The sequence below is a fragment of the Fundulus heteroclitus genome, chromosome 10, assembly GCF_011125445.2.
Source record: "Fundulus heteroclitus isolate FHET01 chromosome 10, MU-UCD_Fhet_4.1, whole genome shotgun sequence".
NCBI lineage: Eukaryota > Metazoa > Chordata > Actinopteri > Cyprinodontiformes > Fundulidae > Fundulus > Fundulus heteroclitus.
In genome coordinates, this window is record NC_046370.1 from 16,182,798 (window position 1) to 16,206,649 (window position 23,852).

The window sequence follows — 23,852 nt, forward strand, 5'->3', positions numbered from 1 at the left end:
GTTATTCAGAGATGCAGCCAAAAGGACTTTGAATGATGAGCCGTTTGGAGTCGTGGGTCAGGTGAGAGATCTGGCTCTAAACATCCGGCTTTTATGAAAAGGTGGCAAGAAGAAAGCCATTCTGGAATGAACTCCATAAGAAGTCCAATTTTTAGTTTGTCACAATAAAAAAACAAAAAAAAAAACACCATGTGTAGCTGAAAAATAATGCCTTAAAACAGCGGAACATGGTTGGTGGCAGCATCATGCTGTGGGGAATCCTATATTCAGCAGGGACGGGACACTGTACTTAATAGAAGGACTGATGGAACTAAATGTTTAACTTGTTTTGCAAAAAAGTGTAAATTTCTAGATTTACAATGCTGGTGACGACATACCCATAAAAAACTTGCAGCTGTAACGGCAACGAAAGATGATTCAACAAAGTATTAACTTAAGGGGGCTGAAAAGAAATCCACAGAGGACTTTGGGGTTTGTCTAATTTTCTTCATTTTCTGTCCAGATCAATCTTATGTCCTACTTTGTGTGTTGGTCAGTCACATGCAATATCACTGTCTCAAGGCATTATACAGCTCGACGCCACAGGAAATGTTTCAAAAGAGATTTTTTTCATCTGTACAGTGGAACAATTTTGAGTCTGACTTGTTTCCTATATTTTCAGTACAAGCATTCTATTATTTACCATGTTTCTTTTTAATCATCCACTAAATAAATGTACGTTTTTCAGTGTGCGACTGCAATAAAAGCATTAATCAGTTAAAGTTTGTTTGACACGTCTTTGCTAAGGGTGTCAGGACTCTACAGGGTGTCCACTGATCCTGGGTTTTACTGTCCCCTTATCCACCTGCTCTCCCGCTTATCTCCATCTGTTCTCACCTCGGGTCGCAGAGGAACTTCGTCTTTTCTCCCTCTTCCCTCCAGATCAGCCACTCCCTGAAGGAGGGGTGAACAAACATCCTGGTGCCGTCCCTCCTCTTCACGAGGAAGACCGACAGGTTGTCTACGCGTTGCTGGAAGTCTTCCCAGTCCAGGGTGCCCTGCCGCACAAACACAACGCACGTATTGAAGTCGTCACTTTTCAGTCCTCGCAGAAAATTACAAAAATACCGTGCATGGTCTACTTGCACCTTTATGCGTTTCTCAGAAGGATTTTACCCTGTGCTCCTTCTACCACATTAATACTAAGAAACAGTAAAGAGCAAATTCCTGAATAAATACTCCAGTCTCTGGATCCAAAGCTCATCTGAAATGAACTGAGGCGATGTGAAGAACTTTCTTCAAATCATAAATCTGCTTTATAAATCACCTGTGAGCAAAAAGACAATTTTTGCACCCTCTGAGCTGAAAAGAAAAGAGTTCATATGGTTTATTAAAAGTGCGGGAAAAGAAAGCAGCATCTGTAATGTGTGTTTATTGGTGCAGAAAAGTCACTAGATTTAATTATCGGAGCAGAGAGCATCGATATTTAGAGTCATATTCAGCTCCTGGTGCAACATCAGCTACTGTCCAGGTAGCATAATTTGCATGCATCTTGCTTATTTTGGAAAAACTTTTTATGGTTAAAAACAAGTTTTCAGGCGAAAGCTAACATAACACTCCTGGTGCAACTTTTCAAGTGTTTATTTTTCCAAGGTGAAACAAATGCATACACGGCAGCAGGTCCAGGAGGGAGATGCGGCCGTTCTTCTGATTCTTATCTCATTATGTGGGATCCAAAGGTGTTCCCAGGTCAAAATGGGCATATGGTCCCTCCTAAGGTTTCAGAGTCTGCCCAGAGATCTCCTCCAAGATCAGAAAACCTCCAAAGGAGCCATACGTCCCAAACTAGTCCAGCTGAGTCCTCCTGAAGCAGAGGAGCAGCAGCTCTCTGCATCAGATGATGGATCTCCTCATATTATCTCCAAGGCTGAGTTCAGCCACACTATAGAGGAAGTTCTTTCAGCCACATCTATATCTTGTTCTTTTGGTCATGATCCATATCTCACTAACTGAGGCGAGACTTGAACCGTCTCGGCAAATGTATGGTACTAAGATTTCTTTCAAAGGAGCCGTAGTTCAAGTGGCCTTTTTGTAGTATTCAAAAAGGAATGGGTGGAAAGAGAATGGGCGAGACATTGGATCAGTGTAATGAGCGTGAACTAAAACACCTCCATGCCTGAACATTTCTCAAAATAAATCAATAAATCAAATCAAATTAAAAGAAAGGTCAGAGGAAGAAGAGCAATAAGCGCTATGATGGAAATTCTACACATAGTTAAAGTCTTAGAATCGAGATGATTATTAACTGCTTGATTGTTTTAAAGACACTGCGGAAACCCTGATAATACAAAACGCCATGTTGGAAGAAAACCAAGCCCGACAAATCAACATCAGACACCTTGTTCTGCCAAGCACGGCAGTGGAAGACTGGTGATGTGGGCCTGTCTTACAGAGCCAGATGTGAGGCCCTTGTCTCCAAATTAGACAGAAACTCCTCCCCAGCGACGTGAGAAACGGGTTAACTCATAAAAAAAACGTGTGTTTCAATTTATTGCAGCCAACGGACGTTCTCCGAGCTATTGAATCAACGGGACGTGATCAATTTAAACTACACCTTTTGTTATTGAATAATGAAACCTATTCATTTTCACACCCTCGAGGTGTAAAAGTGACCGACACACAGAAAGTCTCCCTACCCAAGGCGATTCAGGCGAATTACCTGCAGCGAGCCGGAGTTGATGGCCTGGTAAATCTGCTCGTCCGTCAACGGATGGAGCGACGCCACGGCCACGTTGAGAAGGGGGAGCGCCCGCTCGAACGACGACTGGGTGGGGAAGCGCATGTTGCACTGCAGCAGGTACACCTCCGCCAGGTTTACTGGAACCACCTGAGGAAGGAGGGGAGAAAAGGACGAGAGCAGACAGTCTGAATGGTAATGCAGATTTCCTTCGGATCCCTTCGACGCCGCATGAATAATGCATCGTGTTTGCACAGCGGCGCCTTTCGCTGCTCCACATGGACTTTCTCGGCGCAAAAAAGGAAAAAAAAAAAAAATGTAAATTTATCACTTGTCACTTCTTTATGGAGTCTGGAGGCACGTCCGAATACATGAAATTAAATGAGTCTGGGGGTGCGAGATAAAATATTTCATTAGGAAATGCACACTGAAACATTTCAAATGCATTATTTATCAAAGGAGGTGTCGGGGCCCCGGCAGTAAAGAAGCAGCTCTTGTTAAACGACAACGCAGGTAAACAATGGAGAAAAAAAAAGAGCCACCCTAGTATTGTCTGGGGTGATTAGTAATTTATTTATTTTGGATTAGGAGGTTTTTAAAGAATATTTAAATCCATAATAAATGAACTACAGCACAGTTTCATTTACTTTTAGTGAATGCTGCACGCGGTACCTTTATGTCTGCACGGCACTTATTAACCGAATTTAAAAACAGAACGTCTTTCTGTCGAGGTATCCTTAAAGTTTTATTCGGGGGGATAAATTTTGATGCAGAGCGCTGGAGGCAGGTCATCAGGTGGTGGATAATTACCTTCATGAGCTGCATATTAAAGCTACAGCTGGTTGAACAGCACCCACTAAACCCCATTTCATTTGTCTTTTTCCATACTTCCATTGTCGGTGTCAAAAATCTGTTGTTTTCTAAGCCAAAGTTTCCAATATTTCTAGAAAAATAAAGTATTTTACTGGTTGCAATTTATTTTTCAGTTTTGGCTCTTTATCTCAGACTTCAATGTTTCAGATCGTCAAATGTCTAAAGATGATACAATTATAACCTGTGTGTAGTTTTTAATTATAACCTGTGTGTAGTTTTTAAATAAAGATTTAATTCACTAAGGGGGAAAAAGCCATCTACACTCACATGGAACAAAGTGGAAAAGTAATTTCCTCCTAAGCCTATTAACATGAGGTGCCACCCCACAACTACCATCTGTGATAGCTGGCACTCAGTCTTTTACATGAGGGATAAAGGTCCAATCTTCTTAATAGAATTGTTTTAAAGGAGCTACATTTAATGGTTTTCAAACCTTTTCAAACCACTCCTAAACCTTGTACTTAAGATTATTGTCCTGTTGCATAACCAAAATGTGTTTGAGCTTGGCCAGGTCCTGAAGCAGCCAAGCATCCCATAACTACCCCACTGCCACCACCAGGTTTGGTTGTCAGAAAGACGTTCTTTTTTCTGAAAAACTGTTGATTTTATGACAGATGTAAGGTGTAAGGGGAAGTTCAAGTTTAAAAGAGTTCAGTTCTGGTCTCGTCAGTCCACAGAATATTGTGGGATAAACTGTGGGAAAAGGGAGATGGACCTTTGTGTTCTTTTCGATGACAAAAAAAGGAGGAGAAACAGAGGAAATCTACAGTCTTACATAATTTTCAGTAGGGCTGTGCATAAAAATCGATACAAAGATTAATATCGATGTTTTTAAAAATGATTTAATATCGATATTCTGGCTTTCAATATAGATATACCTCCCAACCACTAGGGGGCGTCATTACAGCGCGGCATTACTGTTCACAGCGAGGACGTGCGAGTGAATCAAATTTGCGGAATGGCCGTCAGGATTTTAGAATCGCCTTCACCCCTAAAATCAGACGTTTGGACGCACTTTTGGTTTCTGTGACACATTGAACAAAATGCACTTTATTTTCCTGTTAATATATCAGTGTTCAATAAATTGAACATAAATATAATATTATGCTGGTTTTGTTGATTGAATGACATTGAGCATTAATTTGAAAGTAATAAATATCTATATTGGAGTCAAATCAAATCAAGCTAAGCTATATCGAGAATCGTATTGTATCGTGAGCTATGTGTCGAGAATCGTATCGAATCGGCTCATCCTAGATGACACCCAGCCCTAGTTTCCAGTAGTTTGTTTTTTTTTTCAGACTGTGCAGGAACCCTGGATTTAAAGAGGTCAAATACGCTAAGCTTAAAAAAATCCAGATTGCTGTAAAAACAAAGCCAGAACCACCCACCTTATAGCTGGAGCTTTTGAGAACAAGGTAGCCCTTCTCAATGAGGTCGAAGGTGAGCTTGAGGTACAGGTAGGACCCCTGGCTCAGGGCCTTCAGGTGGCCGCTGAGCTTGCCGAAGGTGGTGTTGTCCATCTTGCCGTTGAGCGAGATGTTGTTCTGGATCTCGGGGCTGCTGTGGATGCGGTGCAGGATGTAGCCCTGCAGGTCCTGGTCTATGGCGTCGTTCTCCTCCAGGCTGTCCAGGGAGATGCGGTGAAATGGCAGCGCGTTGGTGATCTCCTGCATGCAACACGTTCGAGACATTTAACGGAAGATTTCATGTAAAAAAAAAAAAAAAGGAAACAAAAAATTGTCAAGAAATGCTACAACTTCCATGTCCCTGTGGCGACATGTTTAGAATATCTGCATATTCAAGGCGAACGTGAGTCAAATCTTATATCTATTCAGAAATAAAGGAGAAACAAATTCCCCAACGACTGCAATGACATGAAAGCTGTCCGTCCTCTCACATGTAACGTCGTCCTGACCGTCACCACCAGTTTGAGCCAGGGGGGGAACTTGTGAATGGTTTTGGTGAGGAAGGACACGACGGTGTCCCCATAGTCCGGCTTGTGGAACTCAGCCTCGTTGAGGCCGTCGATGAGGATGATGAGGTCCTCCTCGGAGTTGATTTTCCTCTCTGAAAAGAGGTCAGCGTGGGGGAAACATTTTAGTAAAATTGTTAAATAGATTATTGCAACAGTTTTTAAGATTCTGCCGTTTAATGACGTGTTTATTGGGCTAAAGATGGACATCTCAGAGTCGATTGTAAACAAAATGTTTTACGTCACCGAAACAAATCAGGCACTGCGAGGGTCTTGAGTAGAAAAAGTTATTTTAATCCTAAGAATTTAAAGTTAGCTGTGTTTTACTGAGAAAACAAAGAAGGTATTACAACACATAAGCAAATGCATTAAATAAATCAGGAAGATTAGAGAAGGTGTTGGGTGTCAACAACTTTTACAAGCTAAAGAGGAATTATTTCCTACAACAAAAAGAAAAAAAAAGGGCTGCAAAATGTCCCTAAAATAAAACACTGCTTATATTATGTTACATGTACAGTGCTTTGCAAAAGTATTCCTACATATGGCACTACTTTTGCATTTGCAACCACAAACAGCAAGATATTTATCAGGATTACATGCGATAAACGTTACAGGCATTTGTATGCAGCCCCTCAGAGCAAATACTCTTGTAGGTCGAGCTTTTTTTTTTGTAATTACAGCTTCAAATCTATTTGGGCTTCCTGGCTCCTCCAGGTTTGCACACGTTGAGACTAACATGTTTTTGGCAAAACAACTCATCTTGCAACGGAAAAGTTATCAGTTCGACTCCAGCTTCCTCCTCTTCCACATGCCGATGTGCCCCTGGGCAAGGATCCTCAACCTCATCTTCATGTGTGTCAAAGTGCGCGGGTTTGTGAGTGAGATTGGGTGAATGTGGCTCTGGTGCAAAGGGCTTTGAGTGGTTGGTATGATTAGATAAGAGCTATAAAAATTCAGTCCATTTGTAGATTCGATTCATTTCGCACCGAAGTAAAGGGGGAGATAGATGTTACTTGACATAAATCAAACAGGCCTGCTTTCGTTTTTACACATATTCATGTAAAAAGAACCAAACGTTACTTAATTTAAAACAAAAAAAAATAATAATTACGGCTCCATCAAAGAGAACACGCTTGCTGGCTATTTAACTGTAACGTATTGCAGTTCATTAAAATCAAAAAAGCTTTGATATACTTTAGTTGAGTGCTTAAGTTTCATTACGTACACACCATGCTGTGCTTACCAATACTTACCACTAACCCCCCCCCCCCATATTGCTTTTATGAGCCACCATATTTTTTGTTACAACAAAAGAGAATGACAAGATTTATTCCCTGTAAGGGCCGTTTAACAAATAAAAGCGACCAAAAAGGCCAATTTCTCAAGTTCTTAAATCCAGATCACGCTGTGTGAGCATATAGTCACTGTTTATATACTTTTATTAGGATTTCCCACCTTTGTAAAGTGCATCCAGGGGCTCCAGGACCCCCCTCCTGAAGGAAGCCAGGGGGTCCTGGACGCAGGAGCGCAGACTCAGGACGCTCTGCAGGTGTGGCTCCCTCAGCAGCTGCTCCCTGTAGGCGACCAGGTGGGGCGAGCGGCACAACAAGGCGGCCACGTTGTGCACGAACTCCGGCACCAAGCAGGTGTAGGCGTTATCTGCCTGGCAGTAGTGGTAGGCCACCACCTGGGGGCGACAAAGAGGGGCGGGGGGCAGAAAATTGCAGGTCACTTACGAAACCTATCAAAGATCAATGCTGGAGAGGACGCCGCCTTGAGAATTAACTCTGTTTTTTTTTTGTTTTGTTTTTTAAAGTGGGGTGAGCGCAGAGTCCGTTTCATTTTTTTTTTTTGTCCTGTATCTACAAACTCTACGTGTCATTTGGGATGGATTCAACTTCATGCCGGATGATTGCGGGCATAATGAAACATAATGCTTGTTGTTTCAACTGTAAGGCTTGGGCCATTAATAATTCATGTCTGCAGGCTGATTCCCAGTCAGCTCACGCATGTGCGAGCTGACTGTGGCACGACGGAGTCAAGTGTTAAACCGTCACATTTCGCAGCTACGTACTGGAAACATGATCAGATGAAAGGGTGAATGAACTCAGAGATATCTTTTAATTTTTTTTTTTTTGCAAGGATGTAAAGCAGGGCTGATAGCGGAGCTCTGAGAGGTTCTCAGACAAAACAACGGCTGCAGGTGTGACAGAGAGTTTGCATTTTTAGAGGAAGTCACAGCGATCAGAGGGCAGAAAGATTTGGGGGTTGGGGGGGGGGGGGACCTCATCAAATGAAATGCTAATTTTTTGTCACAGTGGAATAAAGGCCTTTAAAACAAAAGGGGTGAAAAAGGGAGTGAGCTCAATTATTAATGCCAAGAGTTAACAAGATCTAATAGCTTGGCTGGGAAATGGCTTTCTTGAGATATAAATATTTTATAAGGCTCCCTGGCAAAGTTGTTTTTTCTTTTTTAAACACATCTGCATAATACATCAGGCTAGGACCGGGGATGCAGATGGCCGAGCAGCAGGGAAATGTGGGGGATCAAGGTGCAAACGCAGACTGGAGGAACAACAGGAGAGGCGGTGGAGGCGGTGGGGGGGGGGGGGTTCACACTTTATATTTAGGTGTCCATTCAAGACTGAAAAGAGGACGGTCGGGACACCAAAGAGCTGCGGCAAAAGTGTTCAGAGCAGATTATTCACTTTTCCGTGTCGCCTTTTCTAGCTACATCGCCAATCACAGGGATTCAACAGGTTTTCGGTTAATGTGGATGCATGTATTTCAACCATGAAATTCACATCAAAATTAATTACAGCAAGTTTCATACCACCACTGCATGTAATACAGTACGTCTGAAAACTAATCTAGTTCTTCAAATGTATTTTCCTAAGTTCAGATTTTCATGTTCAGATAAATTAAAAATTTTTACAAATACAAGATGTGCCCCATAAACAGCTTTTACTTTTGCTATACATAAAATAAATAGAAAGATGCTGAAAGCAAACTCCATGCATTTTATTGATGAAGCCTGCTCTCAGTGTCTCGCTGATTAAAATGATTACAAAAACAGAAGAGGAGCAACAATAATCATGTATGTTTTATAATTGATTTTTTTACTTATTTGTTTTATTTTAGGCAATATTGGCCTTTATTTGGCAGCAGGCTACCAGGAAATGGGTTGAGAGAAGGGTGGAAGACATGCGGCAAAGGTCCACGGTACGGGACTTGGACCCGGGACGGCCGCGTCGGGGACTGAGGCCTCCGAACATGAGCCACCACAGAACCCGAGGCTTTTTTTGTTCATTCTGCAAAACTTTGCAGTAAAAATAACAGAGAGAGGAGGTATCTAAGTAACTTAATGTGAGCACCTGAAGGTGATATCATGGTTTTCAGTTCTTCCTTTTAATGTTGAAATCATTTAATTGTGGTCTATATGAAGTGGAACATTAATGCTTTGGTCTGAATTCCTCGTCAATATTTCCCCTTTTTACCCCTGGGTTTACCCTTGGGTAAAAAGGGGGAATATTGAGGTCTATCCTAGACCACTCCACTCCACCCTGATCGGCAATCTTTGTAGGATGTTGGGGGACGGTGTAATGAACATTTTGACTCATCCAATTGCACTTCCGTATCCTTCAGCTTGGACTACAAAATGGCTCAGAGAAATAAAAATGGCAGATTCGCGAGACTGCTAAGCTGGAAGTCCATGACCTTGTTTAGCAATTCTGCAGCAAATACTGTGACGTAATTATTCCAAAAACGTAATAGAAAAGGGAGAAAACTGAACAGCTTGACAACCATGACCCAAAATTAATAGAAAGACAATTACAAAGTTCCTGGACAGACTACATTCAAATTTTCAGCATTCCTAGTGACTCCAAGTACACAACAAAATAAGCGTTAAAAAACATTAAACAAATTAAGGATGAAATTACTATTAAATTTCTAAAGCAAAAGAAAAAAACTCCACAAATTGCATTCGTAAAACCATTCAACATGAAAAGCAGTTAAAAAAGAGTAAAATACTTTACATTTGACAGGAAGTGTGTGTCTGAATAATGGAGCGTTTGGTTTTTTTTGTACCTGTGACGCCAGCCTTCTCATGGATTCTTCCTGACGTCGCCTCATCTCAGGAGTTCCAGGACAGCTGCCTCCTCCCAGGGTGCCGTGCGTGGGCTGGGGCTGCGTGAGAGGGAGCCCCTCTCCATCTGGACACAAGACAGCAAGAACAAGCTAAGGGCCAGCTGAGAAAACATTAATCATCTTTTTTAACAAACAGTAGATGGGGTTGCTAAAAGGTAGCACTTAAGGAGGCATGAAAACTGAAGAGACGTGGATTGAAGCCTACGTTTGGGTGAGGCCTGGGGGCTGTCGGAGGCGATCTGCCTCATGCGGGTGCCGTGGCAGCTGAGCGCCACCAGCCGGGAGATGATCGCCGTCTTGCCGAAGCCGATGTTGCCCACGATCACGACGCCGTGGCTGCTGCCTCCGTTGGGGTTGTTGAGGTGGGCGTCGATCTCTTGGAAGAGCCACTCGCGTCCCGTGAAGACCGAGTCCATGGTGATGCTGGGGACCTCGAACAGCAGAGGTTTGAGAGCGATGTCCTGAGGCCGATAAGGTGCAAAGCGCACTGTGGGGGGGTCAGGGTAACAGCTTTAGAGCTTTAGAGGTAAAAGAGTGGTAAACCCAGATGTCCTCCACCTGACTGTGGTAAAAAAAAAAAAATCCTTACTTCTTGATAGGGCTGAACAATTAATCGCATTTTCAATATAATCGCGATTTAAAAAAAACGCAATTTCCAAATCGCAGAGTCTGCAATTTTTGGCTATGTAACAATTAAGGAATTAGACACATCCATTTGGTGTTGGTAAAATGTTTAAAGTGGGTTTGCCTCCACATGGAAGGGAAGACAGTTGCAGCAGTGAGATAATCTAATTTTATTACTTGTTTTAGAGTTTATATAATCATACATAGCATTAAGTACAGGTCAATCAGTTTAATACATAGACTTGCTTGTTGGTTGCACTTTATGTCCAACAAGGATTGATGTCCAAATCAACTAAAAGCTTTTCTCTTGAATAATATTCTGATTAATAGAAACATTAAAAGTTCTTGTTTTGAATAGTCCTTGTTTACAAACGTCTTTATTTAGACGCCATTTTTGTTGCTTGTGGTTAACGCAGAGAAAAGTCAAAATTGCAATTTTGGTTGAAATATATCGTAGGCAGAACGCGATCATTTCTGCTCTGAGTTTAGATGCTGCGGGTCTTTTAGCAACTAATCTGCACAGCGAGGAAATAAAATGATTTGTTGTTTGTATATGTTTAAAAAGACATGATAAATTAAACTGGAAAAAAAACAATCGCATTAAATCGCAATATTAAGAAAAGAAATCACATTTTCCAAAATCGTTCAGCCCTACTTCTTGAACAAAACTTTTAAGATTTCCTAGCCCCTTTTTAAGTGCAAGTAAGCATCTTCAGGGTAGAAATCGATAGTTAGATTTAAAATATGGTAACTGCAGTAGCCACAAGCTGGATGGTATATGGAAGGATATATAATACTAAAAGAAGGTTTATGGCTTAAAATATGTAAGTATGTTGTGCTATTGTGATAACCTGAGGAGTAACACAATCAGTTAATTCACAGAGCGAGGGAAAATGCAACTAAAAAGATCAAAGGAGCCGATTATTACTCCACTCCATCCGCAGCGACTGCTTTTATCAGCGGCTCACTTGGGGGAGTCAATAAGGCAAAGTCAACCAGAGGTTGTTCGTGTTCTCCGCCGAACATATGGACCATTACAGACTAATGAGGGTAAAATGAATGTGGTACACAGTTCTAAAGCTGTGTGATAAAAACCTCTGTAAACCTCAACCTGCTGCCTCTGGGCGTCATCTCCGGAGCCTCGTCTTTTCAGCTGTTAAAGCATCCCCTTTTCTAATGGCTGCGGCATCCGTTTTTAATGTTATATCATCTTATTAGGGGATTCTGCTTGAGACTGGATCATCATTTTATTTCGTATTTGTCAATTAGTAGAGCACAGAAGCGCAGCCACTTGCAAAAGTATACATACGCATAGTACTTTTCCACTTGTTGCCATGGTACAAACACATACTTAAATGTCTGTCGTTGAGTTTTCATGCGATGGCCCAACACAATGTGATGCATGAATAGTGGATTGTTCAATTGGATTGAAAAGGGTGCATTATTTCAATTAATTTGTTCTTTTCACGAATAAAAATCTGCTCCTTGCCTTTGCATTGTACCCCCTGATGTATGTCTCTACCAGCTTTGACATTTTGCTCATTGTTCTTGTTTTTATGAACATAACTTTTCTTATCTTGCCACAAACTCTCAACTGAACCGAGACTTTACGTTTGATGTCCTGACACACGGATCCTCTTTGATCTCAATCATTCCCCTGTAGCTCTCTGCGCCATGTCTGGTGTCGTCGTCGTCCTGCTGGCAGATAAACCTCCAGCGCGTTCTCAAGCCGTTTGAAGCTTCTAACAGGTTTTCTTTCAGGGTCGCCCCAAATGCTTACCTCCCCTCTTCTCCTCGACTTGCCTCTCAGCCCTGTGATGCTGCCATCGCCGTGTTTCCAATGGGGAACGCATGCCCAGGATGATACTGTTGGTTTTTCGTCATATGTAGTGCTTTGCATGTCGGCTACATTTTGATGTCATGCTTCCACGTTGTTTCTGTGACCCATATATGGCATTACAGACTCCTTTCACAAATGGCTCTCTTCTCTGAAGTCTTCCGCGAAGTCCAGATTTGGATAGAGTGCAAACGGTGTCGAGAGACTTTCCCACTTGAGCCGTGGATCTCTGTAGCTCCTCCAGAGCTGCCACGGTCCTCGTGGATGCTTCTCCGACTAAGGCTCTCCTTGCCTGGCTTATTGGTTCAAATTGGATGGCTGTGTCCTGGTAGCAGTTGTGCCAAAATCTTTCCATCTTGAGATGATGGATTAAGTAGTCCTCTGTGTGTTGTCTAATGCTCAGGATATTGTCTTATAACCTAACTCTATGGTAAAATGTCTCCACAACTTCCTCCCTGAGCCATCTGCTGTGCTCCCTGGTCTCCGCGATGCCGTTTTTATTCACCGGCGCTCTCTAACAAACCTCTGCGGCCTTCACGGCGCGGCTGTATTTACACTGAGCTTGAGGGCGCCGGACCTCCCTCCAGCGTGTTTGGAGTAAAGTGAAGTTCAACGGTTACGAACACTTTGCAAGGTAGTGTGAAGAACGAGCAGCGTGATGCCACAAATGAAATTTAAAGTAACTTACGTGACTGAGATTGCCAGGCATGGGTGCTATTTGCAGAAGCTGCGACGGACAGCAAGCGTCAGACAGAGAGAGAAAGGAGAGAAGGGAGAAAGAAAAGCGAGTGAGGACAGAAATGAAAAACGGCAGCAGTAGGACAGAACAAGGTGCAGCTCAGTGGCAAAAACAAGAAATAAGCACAAAGAAAGGCCTTCGTAGCAGCAGCAGCAGCAGCAGCAGCAGCAGCAGCAGCAGCAGCAGCAGCAGCAGCAGCACGTTATGTTGTCAGAAACACGAGGACCCAACCGAAGCAGAGTCCATCAGAAACTCAAATTCTTTGAATAAACACCGAGCCCATTTTTAAGCACGTCTGCAGGGGGGATGTTGGGGATGTTTCTGCACTTTAGGGAAAATCTAATCGGTTACGTCGTGCTTGGCAAGATCAACACATTACCATAAAAAGCAACAGAATCGGGTTCTGTTAATAGTTCGACCCGGGGGGGGCATGGGAGACCCCCGGCCTTCACAACTGTCCCATTTTAACACGACGCTACCAACGCGAGCAGGAGTTGAGCCTCAAATTTGAAACAATGCCAACCGGTGCTCTCAGACGCGGTGTCAAATCCTATTTTTAGTTCAGTCTTTCCTTTGTTTCCTTCAGTTTAGGTGAGCTGTGATCAGATTCTTGCAGCGAGAAGTAGCTGCTGCTGCTCAGATGACAGCCTGTGGGGTAGTTCATTTCACACTCTGCAGACTGCCGGCAATAAGCACACAGAGAGCCAGAGGTGCAGAAAATATGTACTTTGCCAGACAGTAAGTACAATGGCGAAAGTGTGCGTGTAGAGTTGTTTTACATTGGTACGCCGCTCGTAGGTTTCAGGGACAGAATGTGAAGGGTTTCAGTAACGCATCGGAGCAAATGTGGAAAAAAAATACTATACGCTAAGGATGCTTTAATATAAAAGTGTTGACAGCTTTCATCGGTAAGATGCATTGGATGGACAGAAGGCAATAAATCAAATGGATATCTGCTGTGGCCATGCGTAGGTGTCAAAACGGCGTCAGAGCCTCTAGGTGCAGCTGAATTCAGCCGGTAGGTTAAACAATCAGAAATTCTCCTCCTGCAGCAAACAGCTTCCCAAAGAGCTGTTGTAGGCATGCGTCTTTTCCAAGAACACTCCCATCAGGGTGACAAGAAATGTAAGGATCATACTAAGGATGTTTCAACGAATCAGCAAAAAAAAGAGAAAAGAAAAAAGAAAAGATCAATCCAACATGTGTGGAATTGGGTGAAAAGCTGTTTAAAGTAGTGCATGGGCAGCACTAAGCTGTGCGCCAGCTGCAGAGCAGTGTAATAAAAGACGCTTTTATCCATATTCCCAGGTCAGATTCTTTTAGTGCTAACTCAACAACCCCAGTTAGAAGGACAGAGGCAGAAAAAAACATCTCTGTACTGATGTAGTATCCTAGATGACCTGATGTAACACCGGTGACTGGAAGTGTAAAAAGCTGCCAACACCACCGGCCGCAGAAAAAGCAGGAGCTAAACACCCAGAGCTGTCCTGTTGTAAACGGTGCTAATCCAATTATCCCTTGAGGGGGGGGTGGGGGGGGGGGCGGTGGAGATCTCCTCCCGTACTTTTGGAATTAGCAAACCCAACCTTGCGCTGTCTGGCGCAGTCTTCCCAAAATAATTACCCAGCCTCGCGCTATTTGAGCCGCGCAGCCTCCGCTGCAACGCTGCGTCGAGCCTTCCAGGAAAACATGGCGGCCATGTTGCGAACGGGGGCTGAGGGAGCAGTTTCAAGGCTGCTGAAAGCAAATGTATTTGTGAGGGATGGATGGATGGCAGGCGGTCTGCTCATAATCCTGCCCATAACACTCTCCCTCGGGCGACGCGGAGGAAGGTATCACTCTGCCTCCCCCTCCTCCTCCTCCTCCTCCTCCACCGGCCAACCCCTCCACGGCCAGACGGAGTGAGAGTCCCAGACTTTTTTAATTATTCACCAGGTGAGGATGACTCACGGTGGCTGAGCAGCCCTGAGAGGGAGGAAGAGGAGAAGCGGAAGAGAACAGTCGGCGGATCAGAAATGTGTGCAGAGGGAGGACTGAGGAGGAGGAGAAGTTTAGATAATCACTTCTGCTTGTTGTAAAAGGGTTGCGGTAGGGTGATGGCGGGATCACAAGGTCAGGGAAAGATTTAGGTGTGCAGATTAACCTGGGAAATACGATAAACGTCCCCTCCACATCCATTTCCTCATGATGGATTCAATAATGGGGAACTGGTAAGGTCCTGTTTCTCAGAGCATCCCCAAACCATGACACTTCCACCTCTGCGCTTCAGAGTTGGCATGAGGTGGTTTTTCCCCAGCAAACCTGTCTTCTGTTCTGTTGTCTAAATAATTCAATCTTGGACGGTCGACAGAACATTATGGTCTCTCTTTATGTTCCTATCAGCTCATCACGAACATCATTGAGAGCAAAAGTTTTCTCCCTGAACAGCACCCATGAAAGTTAAACTAGTGCATGTTTTTATCGACAGTAGTAAGGGTCTGCTGAAAGTCCTCAGATGATATTTTTTTAGGTTTTAGAAAAAACTGGGATCTGCTTTCAGGGTGAACTTGGCTGGTCGGCTAGAACTGGGCATGTTGGAAGCCATTATTATGTCCAATACGTAAGTAATTTCTTTTGAGACCTCTAACCCAAATCAGAAACCGCAATAATCTTTTCTCAGAAGGCCATCTCATTACATTTTATAAAAAGGTTTCACTAGAACTTCTGTTTGGTGTCCCTATCTTGTTCACAGCTCTTTTAAATATGACTCGATATGCTGTTGCATGTCATGGAAACAGCTTTCGATCCTGTAACGGATGTCAGCCAAAAATATTTTCATGCTTTCTAAGGAAGGCATTAAACTACACATTCAAATGGCTATTGTGATGGTAACACAAGTTCAATGCAAACATGTATGTCACCTGTGCTATTTTATAGTGAGTAACAATTAGAACTAGTGCAAAAAATCTAAATATACGGTATGTAAACACTAAATTAGATATTAAAGTGGTCATTACCATTTTGGGAATACCTTCAGAGAGAAAATAATTACATTTGAGATTTTTTTGCAAGTGCAGCTCCTACCCCTTCGTTTTCAGTGTGCCTCTGAAAAATCCTAGTTTTCAAGGACAATAATTTCCCCAAGTCATCATACGTCTCCACAGAAACAATGGGGACACTCTAACCCGGGGTGTCCCCATTGTTCATATTCTAGATGCACCCGTGCTGACTTGCCAGTTTCAGAATATACTGTATGTTAATCTGTAGGTTCAAGCTGACTTTTATACAAACAGCCAAGACAGAATAATTATATGATTTAGGATTAAAATAATAACAATAATGAACAGATGTCTGTTCCGTTTTTATTAAATCCAGACACATTTCTTTGTGAATAGCAGCAGGTATGTTATTTGGATGTGAACCAGTAGCAAATAATGAAGTAATTTCAAAATGCAGTGTTCATTTTCTGTCACAGTATTTTGCACGTGGGCCAGAGAGTTCTCATCTGACCTGAGCAGCACCATTTTCCACATGTTCCCCACATTGTTTATAGCAAATATATATATATATATATATATATATATATATATATATATATATATATATATATATATATATATATATATATATATATATATATATATATATATATATATAACTAAAAGCTTAAGATGATGTTCTATAATCCATCCTTGCTTTAAGTTTTCTCCCTGACCTGCCTGCTGTGTTCCTTGGTCTTCACGAGAATGTCCGTTCTTTAACAAACCTTTGAGACCTTCACAAAACACATTAAAAGTTTGCGATCATAACGCCAGAGAATGTGGGAAAGTTAAAGGAACATCGATGCTTTCGCATGGTGCTGCACATAAGTGGTGCTTGTTTGCAGGAGGGTTTTGTTAACCGTCAGAAAAATTATTTATCTTACAATCGTTATTCCTCAAATGTATCATCAGTAACAGCGCTCCGATGAGTTTCTGAGAGTTGTAATTTACTCATCACTCCTGTCAGGGAGTAATGAAACCATCTGGAAGTGTAATTATTTTTAGACATAAAAGCCCTTACGCGACGTGAGGTTTCTCTCCGCCGAGCAGAGGCAGAAAGGAGGCGAAGGAAAGAGGAATAGAACAACAAAAACAAACAGAGTAAAAGCAACGGTAAACGAAGGAGAAAACTTGCGAGCGGTTAATGCGAGGAAGCTTGCAGCGAATAGATAAGGTAGGCGATAACTCTTAGAGGTAGGCAGGCGGGAGCACAAGACAGTCCATTACAGCCTGACTCACTCTGCTCCGACCAGCAGCACAGCTTTCTTTGCCCACAGAGACCAAGCTGCATCTGCCGGGCCGGCTACCACCTGACCAGCAGATAGCCTCCTCCTCTCTGATCCATCTATGAGTCCGCATCAATCAAAATGTTGGATACGATCTACGGCACAAATGTGTTCGAAGCTCCTCAAGGAGGAGTTCTGATCTGGATCCGTCAGCCGACAAAAGTCCAGAGAAGGTCGCGCCGTGATTCAGTCCTTCGGCGGCTTGACCGGCTTATGACAAATTTTCGCAGCAATCTGGACACTAGTTATGAGTGCGCTGCACGACTGCTTCATAGAAGAACTGGCTCGACGCTCTGCTCCTACATATCAGAGCTTTATTCGCTCCCGTGTTTCGTCACTTGCGGTCTTGAGAAAGACGTCTTCCTCCTAATTTTCCCCACATTGTGTTGCATAATACGATGACTTATATCGGTATTTTACAAATGAAAATGTGTGGAATGCATTTGTTTTTAGCCCCTTTTACCCTGATAAACGTTTTATTTTAAATCCAGTGCAACAACCTGCCTACAGGTAAGGCTTGTGAATCCACGGTGACTCTGGAGGAGCTACACAGATCGTCAGCTCAGGTGGGAGAGTCTATTTACCGAGCAACTAGTTCAGTCTTTCAATCCCCAAATCTGACCTTTTGGAAAAGTGTGAAAAATTAAACCTTCAACTAATCCAGTGTGCATCTTGCCACAAGCAGTAAAAAAATAGACACAACATGCAAAATACCAGGTGAGGTGGAAAAATAACACCGCACATCCCCTGAACACACCTTCCCAATAGTCAAACATAGTGGTGGGAGTATCATGTTGCGAGGCTGCTGGTTTCTTCAGGGAAGATGATTGGAGCTAATTTTAGGGCACTCCTGGTAGAATATGTAGAATTTCCTCCTGATCTCTGAAAGCTCACACACAGTAATCCCAAAAAGACTGTTGTCATTGAAAAAAAATTTCTGTTTTCATTTACTAAAAAGGAAACGAAAAAGTGTTTACAATTACAAAAGCCACCTTAAAAACTATATCTTTATTTGCAGCGATTTTCAAAGGGAACAAATAGTAAATTTGATGCTTTGGTTATATAAAGTAATATTTTTTTTTCTTTCAGATAAAGCACCACTGACCTGCTATGCTGCTACTTTCACATTTATATTGAATAGTTTGAGACAAAGTTGGAGGAGGGACACTCATGCACACCACATCCCGCAGCGTTCACCTCAATGATGTGGCTCGGCAGCACAAATTCAATATTATACACAATTAACTCATCACAAACCACTTCCTTGCTTTTTCATTTTTATCCTTCGGGAAGTAAGCGCGGTTCTCAACTCATGGTTCAGAGGTGTTTCAGTGGCCGTGCAAAATAGCAGTAAAACCGAGAACCGCTCTCTCGTAGCTCCATCGCCACGTTGATAAACGCGGTTAAAAGCGTGATGGCGGTGACGCCTGACGCAGTTAAGAGACGTTCGGTCTCATTTCCACGAATAAAATGGAGCATAAGCAGACCTTCATGCAACGACAAACAAACAAGACCTCCAGAGATCCTGGAATAGCGGAGCGTTTAAAACCACGCTACTCCTCCGTTCTGTCGGTGCTTGTAGCTTCGAGCTCGAAGCGTGACCTTGGGTAAGAAACCCTTTGTCTTCTCATTCTTCTTGAGGGGAAACACGGATTTTCGATTCGCTCTCCTGCATGTCCTGTCAAGCTGTGCCTCTTCTTCTGTCTCTCCCGAGGAGCCGGCAGGAGCAGAGCACTCGGGGAGGATCTGACACTGATCCGAAGAGGCAGAAAGCATGCTGGGCTGCAGTCGTTTGGCTTGTAAACACACTTGGCTGCCCTTGGAGTGGGGTCAGTTAAAACAAGCGGCTTTGAAAGGACCAGATGAATGTTTTTTTTCTTTCGAAAAAGGGACCGCCACATCCCCCTGTTTCTGTCTCCATCCCTCCCTCTGCATTTCTCTTGCTTCCTAACACTCCTCCGCTCCCCAGACAGCTGCCCTCGAGCAGGGGAATCGCATCAAATCTCGGCTGAGCGCTCTCTCTGGTGAGCGGGGGTCTTTAACAGGTGTTTGGAAAGACAAACAGATGCATACTTGCGCTCGCCCGGGTGGCAGAGGGCAGCTACGATGCTGCTCATTATGATCTGACGGCGGAGAAGGAGGAGGAGGAAGGGCAAGGGGACAGAGAGTGTTGTGACATTTGGCTGTTTTTGAGGAAAAAAAAAAAAAAAAGAAGAAGGGAGGCGCTCGCTGTGCGTTAGAATTAAAACAGTGTGAAGTGAAGCAGACACAAGCTGTGACTGTTGAGACAAATTTTAGCTTTGTAGTGACACAGCGTGACAAAAAAGCTCTTTTAGCACTCTCTCTCTCCCTCCTCTGCTTTTTGCACAGAAAAAAAAACAAAAAAAAAAAACAACAGCTGACAACATCCAGCGTCCACCAGCAACTGCGCCGCCACAACTCTGGTCTGGTGTAATACCTCACAAGACACGCGCAAGACGCTCCCGACCGCAAATTAAACCGCCTGGGGATTTCCTTTTGAAAGTTAAGTAAGATTTGCTCGTCATGCCGCTTCGCCTCGCGGTCCTCGGAGCTGCGCCGCTCGTGGAGGAGAGGCCGAACGGATCGGCGGAGAAGGCACCGCGAGGGGCTAGTCGCGAGCAAACCTCAGACAAAAAAAACATTTTGTAATTATAGAGGAAATCCATTATGGCTAAACCCTCTTTCAGGGCTCTTTAAAAAGCAAAATCCAACAGTCTGAACTACGGTGCACGCATCACCTCTGCATCCCGGGTCGTAGCCTGTCAACCAAAAGGTCCTTTATGCCGATACAGTTACGATATAAAAGAAAGAACATCCTTTCACCAAGTTTAGGGTTTTTGGGTAGTAGGACACAAGTCATGGGTTTTTATACCACAGCGTGTCATAGGTGTTTTATTGGGGGCTCACGAAACACTTTCAATTTAAATAATAAGTGCCGTCGCAGCACAACTGTCTAATGTCTGCGCAAAGCCAGAAAAAATATGAGGGTACAGTTGGATCTGCAGCAAATATGACGTATAATCTAATAAATTATGCCTAAATTGGAACCCCCGTTGTAAATTCTTGGGATTTATAACACTGTGCAAAATGTTTTGTGTCACCACTACTTGCCACTTTGCGGCTGAGCAGCCAGTCTATCTTGCAATCCTTTCAAATCATTATTAGCAACATTTCAACGGGTCTTCGCAGCCAAGGAAATAAAATTCAGATTAAAATAAAATATCGGAATAATACACAAGACCAAACAAGAAGGGTTTTGCCACTAAAATTTCCCTTGGCTGAGGAGTAAATCCAGGTGCTGTGCTATATATACACTTAATGCTTGGTCAGGACTCCTTTTGCATGGATTACTGCATCGATGCAATGAGATTATCCCGTAGCCCTGCTGAGGTGTCATTTAAGCCCAGGTTGCATTAATAGTGGCATTCGGCTCGTCTGCATCATCAAATCTGGTGTCTGGTTGAGTCTGGTGTCTCTTGACAATACTCCATTGATACTCTGTGGCTGACCAATCAGTCACAGCGATCCAACGATCATTAAAGCAGGTGTTGATACTTTTGCTCGGGAAGGAGACTACCAAGTCGTGCTGGGAAAGGAAATCAGCATCCCCATCAAACTTGTCAGAAGCCAGAGGCATGAAGTACTCTAACATTTCCTGGTAGACGGCTGCACTGACATTGGATGTGGTAAAACACAGTGGACCAGCACCAGCAATGACACTTAAGAAACTTTGGACCTCGATAAACACTGGTACTGTGCCTTTCTGATCTTCCTTCAGATTCTGTGAGCTTGATTATGAAGTTTGCTTTCATTTAAAGAAAAAAAAAAAAGAAAGAAAGAATAATTTAACCCACTGAATAATTTGCAAGTCCTTTTACTGCACAGCCCAATTAAGATGCCTCTAAAACCATCACTGGTTCTGGAGTGGTTTAACACAAGGACTATGACAGTTATAGTCCATGCCCTGGATGCACCTCTGTGTGGCGGCTCGTAAAGCTCTTGAAACACCCTGTGATCTCCATAAATTCCACAACCGGCTTTGCTTTACAATCCCCACAAGGCCGCAGTTATCCCTGAGCACTTTTCTCTACCACACGTTTTTCTTCCACTCAACGTTCCATTAAAATGTTTGGACACGGCACCCTGTGACCAGCAGGCTTCTTTAACAATAGTGTTTTGTTACAACTGTGAAGTAAGTGGTCTTCCTCAGGCTAATAAAAGCCATAAAACATATATTTTTTTGATTAAAGCTCCTAGTATTTGGTCTTCATTCGCAGCCAAAATGCAAAAATAAACATAAACTCTTGAAATATATCACTTTGCATGTTATTACATTTAAGTTTCCCTTTTTGAATTGAATTACTGGAATAAATGTGCATTTGATGATATTCTAATGGAATGAGAGCCGCTTATGTAAGGAGAAACTGTGTTTGTGCTCACCTCTCAGGTCCGGCCCGGAGCGACCCGGCCCGCAGGTGGTGCTCTGCCTTGGCATGCGCAGCGAGGTGCGTAATGGAGTGTGCCTCTGATCATCCAGGTATGCCAGGTCCTCTAGGTGGGCCGAACTCGTAGCTGTTGTTTTTTTTTGCGTGCACGACAAGGAAAGAGAAACAGCAGGATATATCAGAGGACGGAGACAGAAAAACATAAATGTCAGAACACATGTAAACAAACCCGTATTACGCACACACACACACACAAAAGAGGGTGGCAAAGGTTTCAGTGAGAACTGCCCCAGGCTCCATCTCCTTCAGGAAAGACGGGGCCGGCCCCAAGCGTTGCTCCGGCCCTCAAACATCCTGCTCTCCGTGTCTGTCACGCAGCACGCCGGCAGATGCCATGCGGCCCCTCTCAGGATTAATTAGCTTAGCAGACAAATGTCTTATTCATGGAGCGGGCGCCGTCTGACGCTGGCTGATGATTGTTTCACACCAGCTCTGTGTCTCCGGGGCCGAAACTGGGAACCGGCGAGCGCTGAATGAGATCAGCGGACGTGAGCAACCCGACTCGGCATCACACCTGAGCTGCGCGGTTCAGGCGGAGGTGAGAGAACAGACAAGAGCGTTAAAATGCAGGGAGGACTTGGATTTAGATATATGAAGAGTTTGCCACTGATGAGGCCAACGATACTTTTAAATTAAAAATCCAATCAAACAGAGTATTTCTTCTTCCTTGTCATTTCTATTTCTTATTTTTTTCCATTTGCTAAAAAAAGGAGTGGATATCTTGCTGTATTAAAATCCCATGAGTTAAAATGTATTTACGATCATCTGAACTATTTTCTATGAATCAAAAAAACTTTATACCAGCCAGGAGAAGAAATAATTTCAGAAACAATGTCAACAATTCACCGACATTTTCTCTCTCGAACAACCGATTCATGCCATGAAGTTAGTTCTCTGATCTTCTGATACTGGAGCTATGGTTATTATGTTTGACAGCAAGAACAAAAAAAAACAACAAAAAAAAGTTGGAAAAAATCCCAACAACCATATTTTGAATAATTCATTTTTTTCCCCCGAATGTAGAATCAGTTTTCACTTCTTATTTTTTTCTTTTTTAGTTTGCACCATACCTGAAAGAGTCCAGAGATCCAGTCAGTTATAGGAAGCTGGGAGGTCACTGGGAATGGATCAGTGTTACCTGTTGTCTCTCTCTCCATCTCTCTTTGCAGACACAGGAAGCTAAGGCATTGTCGGTCTCCAAGGAGAAGGCCTCCTCACGCCTTAGATAACACCGATGCCTGTCTAAAAAGGGCTTTCTTGGGTAAAACTAAGTAAGGTGTTGTGCATGTGTATGGTTCTACGAGTGTGTCTGAGTCACCCAAGCGACAAACCGTAAAAATGAGCCACATTTGTTTCCCAAATAAGAGGGAAAATGGCAGCTGGGAATGTTGCCGTTGGAGGCTCAGCTCCAATGGGAATGGAAAAGGGAGGAGGGGGTTACTGGTCGTGCAACTGGGCTAAAAGCACAAAGTGTGGCAGCATTAATCTGCAGCTAAACCAAGGAAGAATGACTCAGGGCTTCAGGGCTGGGAAGTCCTTTCCCCCCCCTCTTTCTCTCGCCCTCTCTCTCTCTCTCTCTTTCAACTGGGTTTGAATGTGAGAACGGAAATCTGTGTGCTCATCATTCCTATCTGCAATGCAGCAGGCTGCTGGGGATGGCATTCACAGCTGCTGTGCCAATGCGCTAAGACTACAGACAGAGCGGCAGGAAATAAAGTAGGAAGGCAGAGAAGCATGGAGCACGCAGGAGAATAGAAGGTATCCATTCAAAATGTGACTGTGTAGCTGAAAGCTTTGGGCAATGATAGCTGCACATCAGGCACTTCCTGTATAGGGGACTCACAGATAGCAAGAATGCATGTATGCATGCATGCATTCACACGCACTCAATCAAACAACAGCTGCGCTGTCGCCCAGCCCCGGTCCTAGAATCAGCTGGCGAGACAAGAAGTTGTCTGGTATACAAGTTAGCTACTGGCGCTTTAAAAGTGCAGTTTATCTTTCATCTGACTGACAGGGAGTCTTGTGCAAATGATTCAAAATTCAACAATTCATATTTTAACACCTCAATGTGCTTACTAAATATTTTAAACGGTCTATTAACCTG

General features: G+C 43.3%; 1 protein-coding gene across 13 annotated transcripts in view; it reads right to left on the reverse strand.

Annotated features, from left to right (window-relative positions):
* The window catches only part of tanc2b (tetratricopeptide repeat, ankyrin repeat and coiled-coil containing 2b), a 155,978-nt gene that overhangs the window by 16,815 nt on the left and 115,311 nt on the right, over positions 1–23,852 (reverse strand). For 10 of the 13 annotated variants that reach the window (XM_036142100.1, XM_036142097.1, XM_036142096.1 and 7 more), the window contains 9 exons: positions 21,681–21,812; positions 12,863–12,901; positions 9,919–10,200; positions 9,654–9,778; positions 7,020–7,251; positions 5,490–5,659; positions 4,981–5,259; positions 2,699–2,866; positions 877–1,037 (listed from right to left, as the gene is read on the reverse strand). In XM_036142100.1, the coding sequence (XP_035997993.1) occupies positions 877–1,037; positions 2,699–2,866; positions 4,981–5,259; positions 5,490–5,659; positions 7,020–7,251; positions 9,654–9,778; positions 9,919–10,200; positions 12,863–12,901; positions 21,681–21,812 (1,588 nt within the window). The remainder of the gene's footprint in view (positions 1–876; positions 1,038–2,698; positions 2,867–4,980; positions 5,260–5,489; positions 5,660–7,019; positions 7,252–9,653; positions 9,779–9,918; positions 10,201–12,862; positions 12,902–21,680; positions 21,813–23,852) is intronic. The other 3 variants (XM_036142109.1, XM_036142099.1, XM_036142098.1) reach the window with 1 other exon arrangement.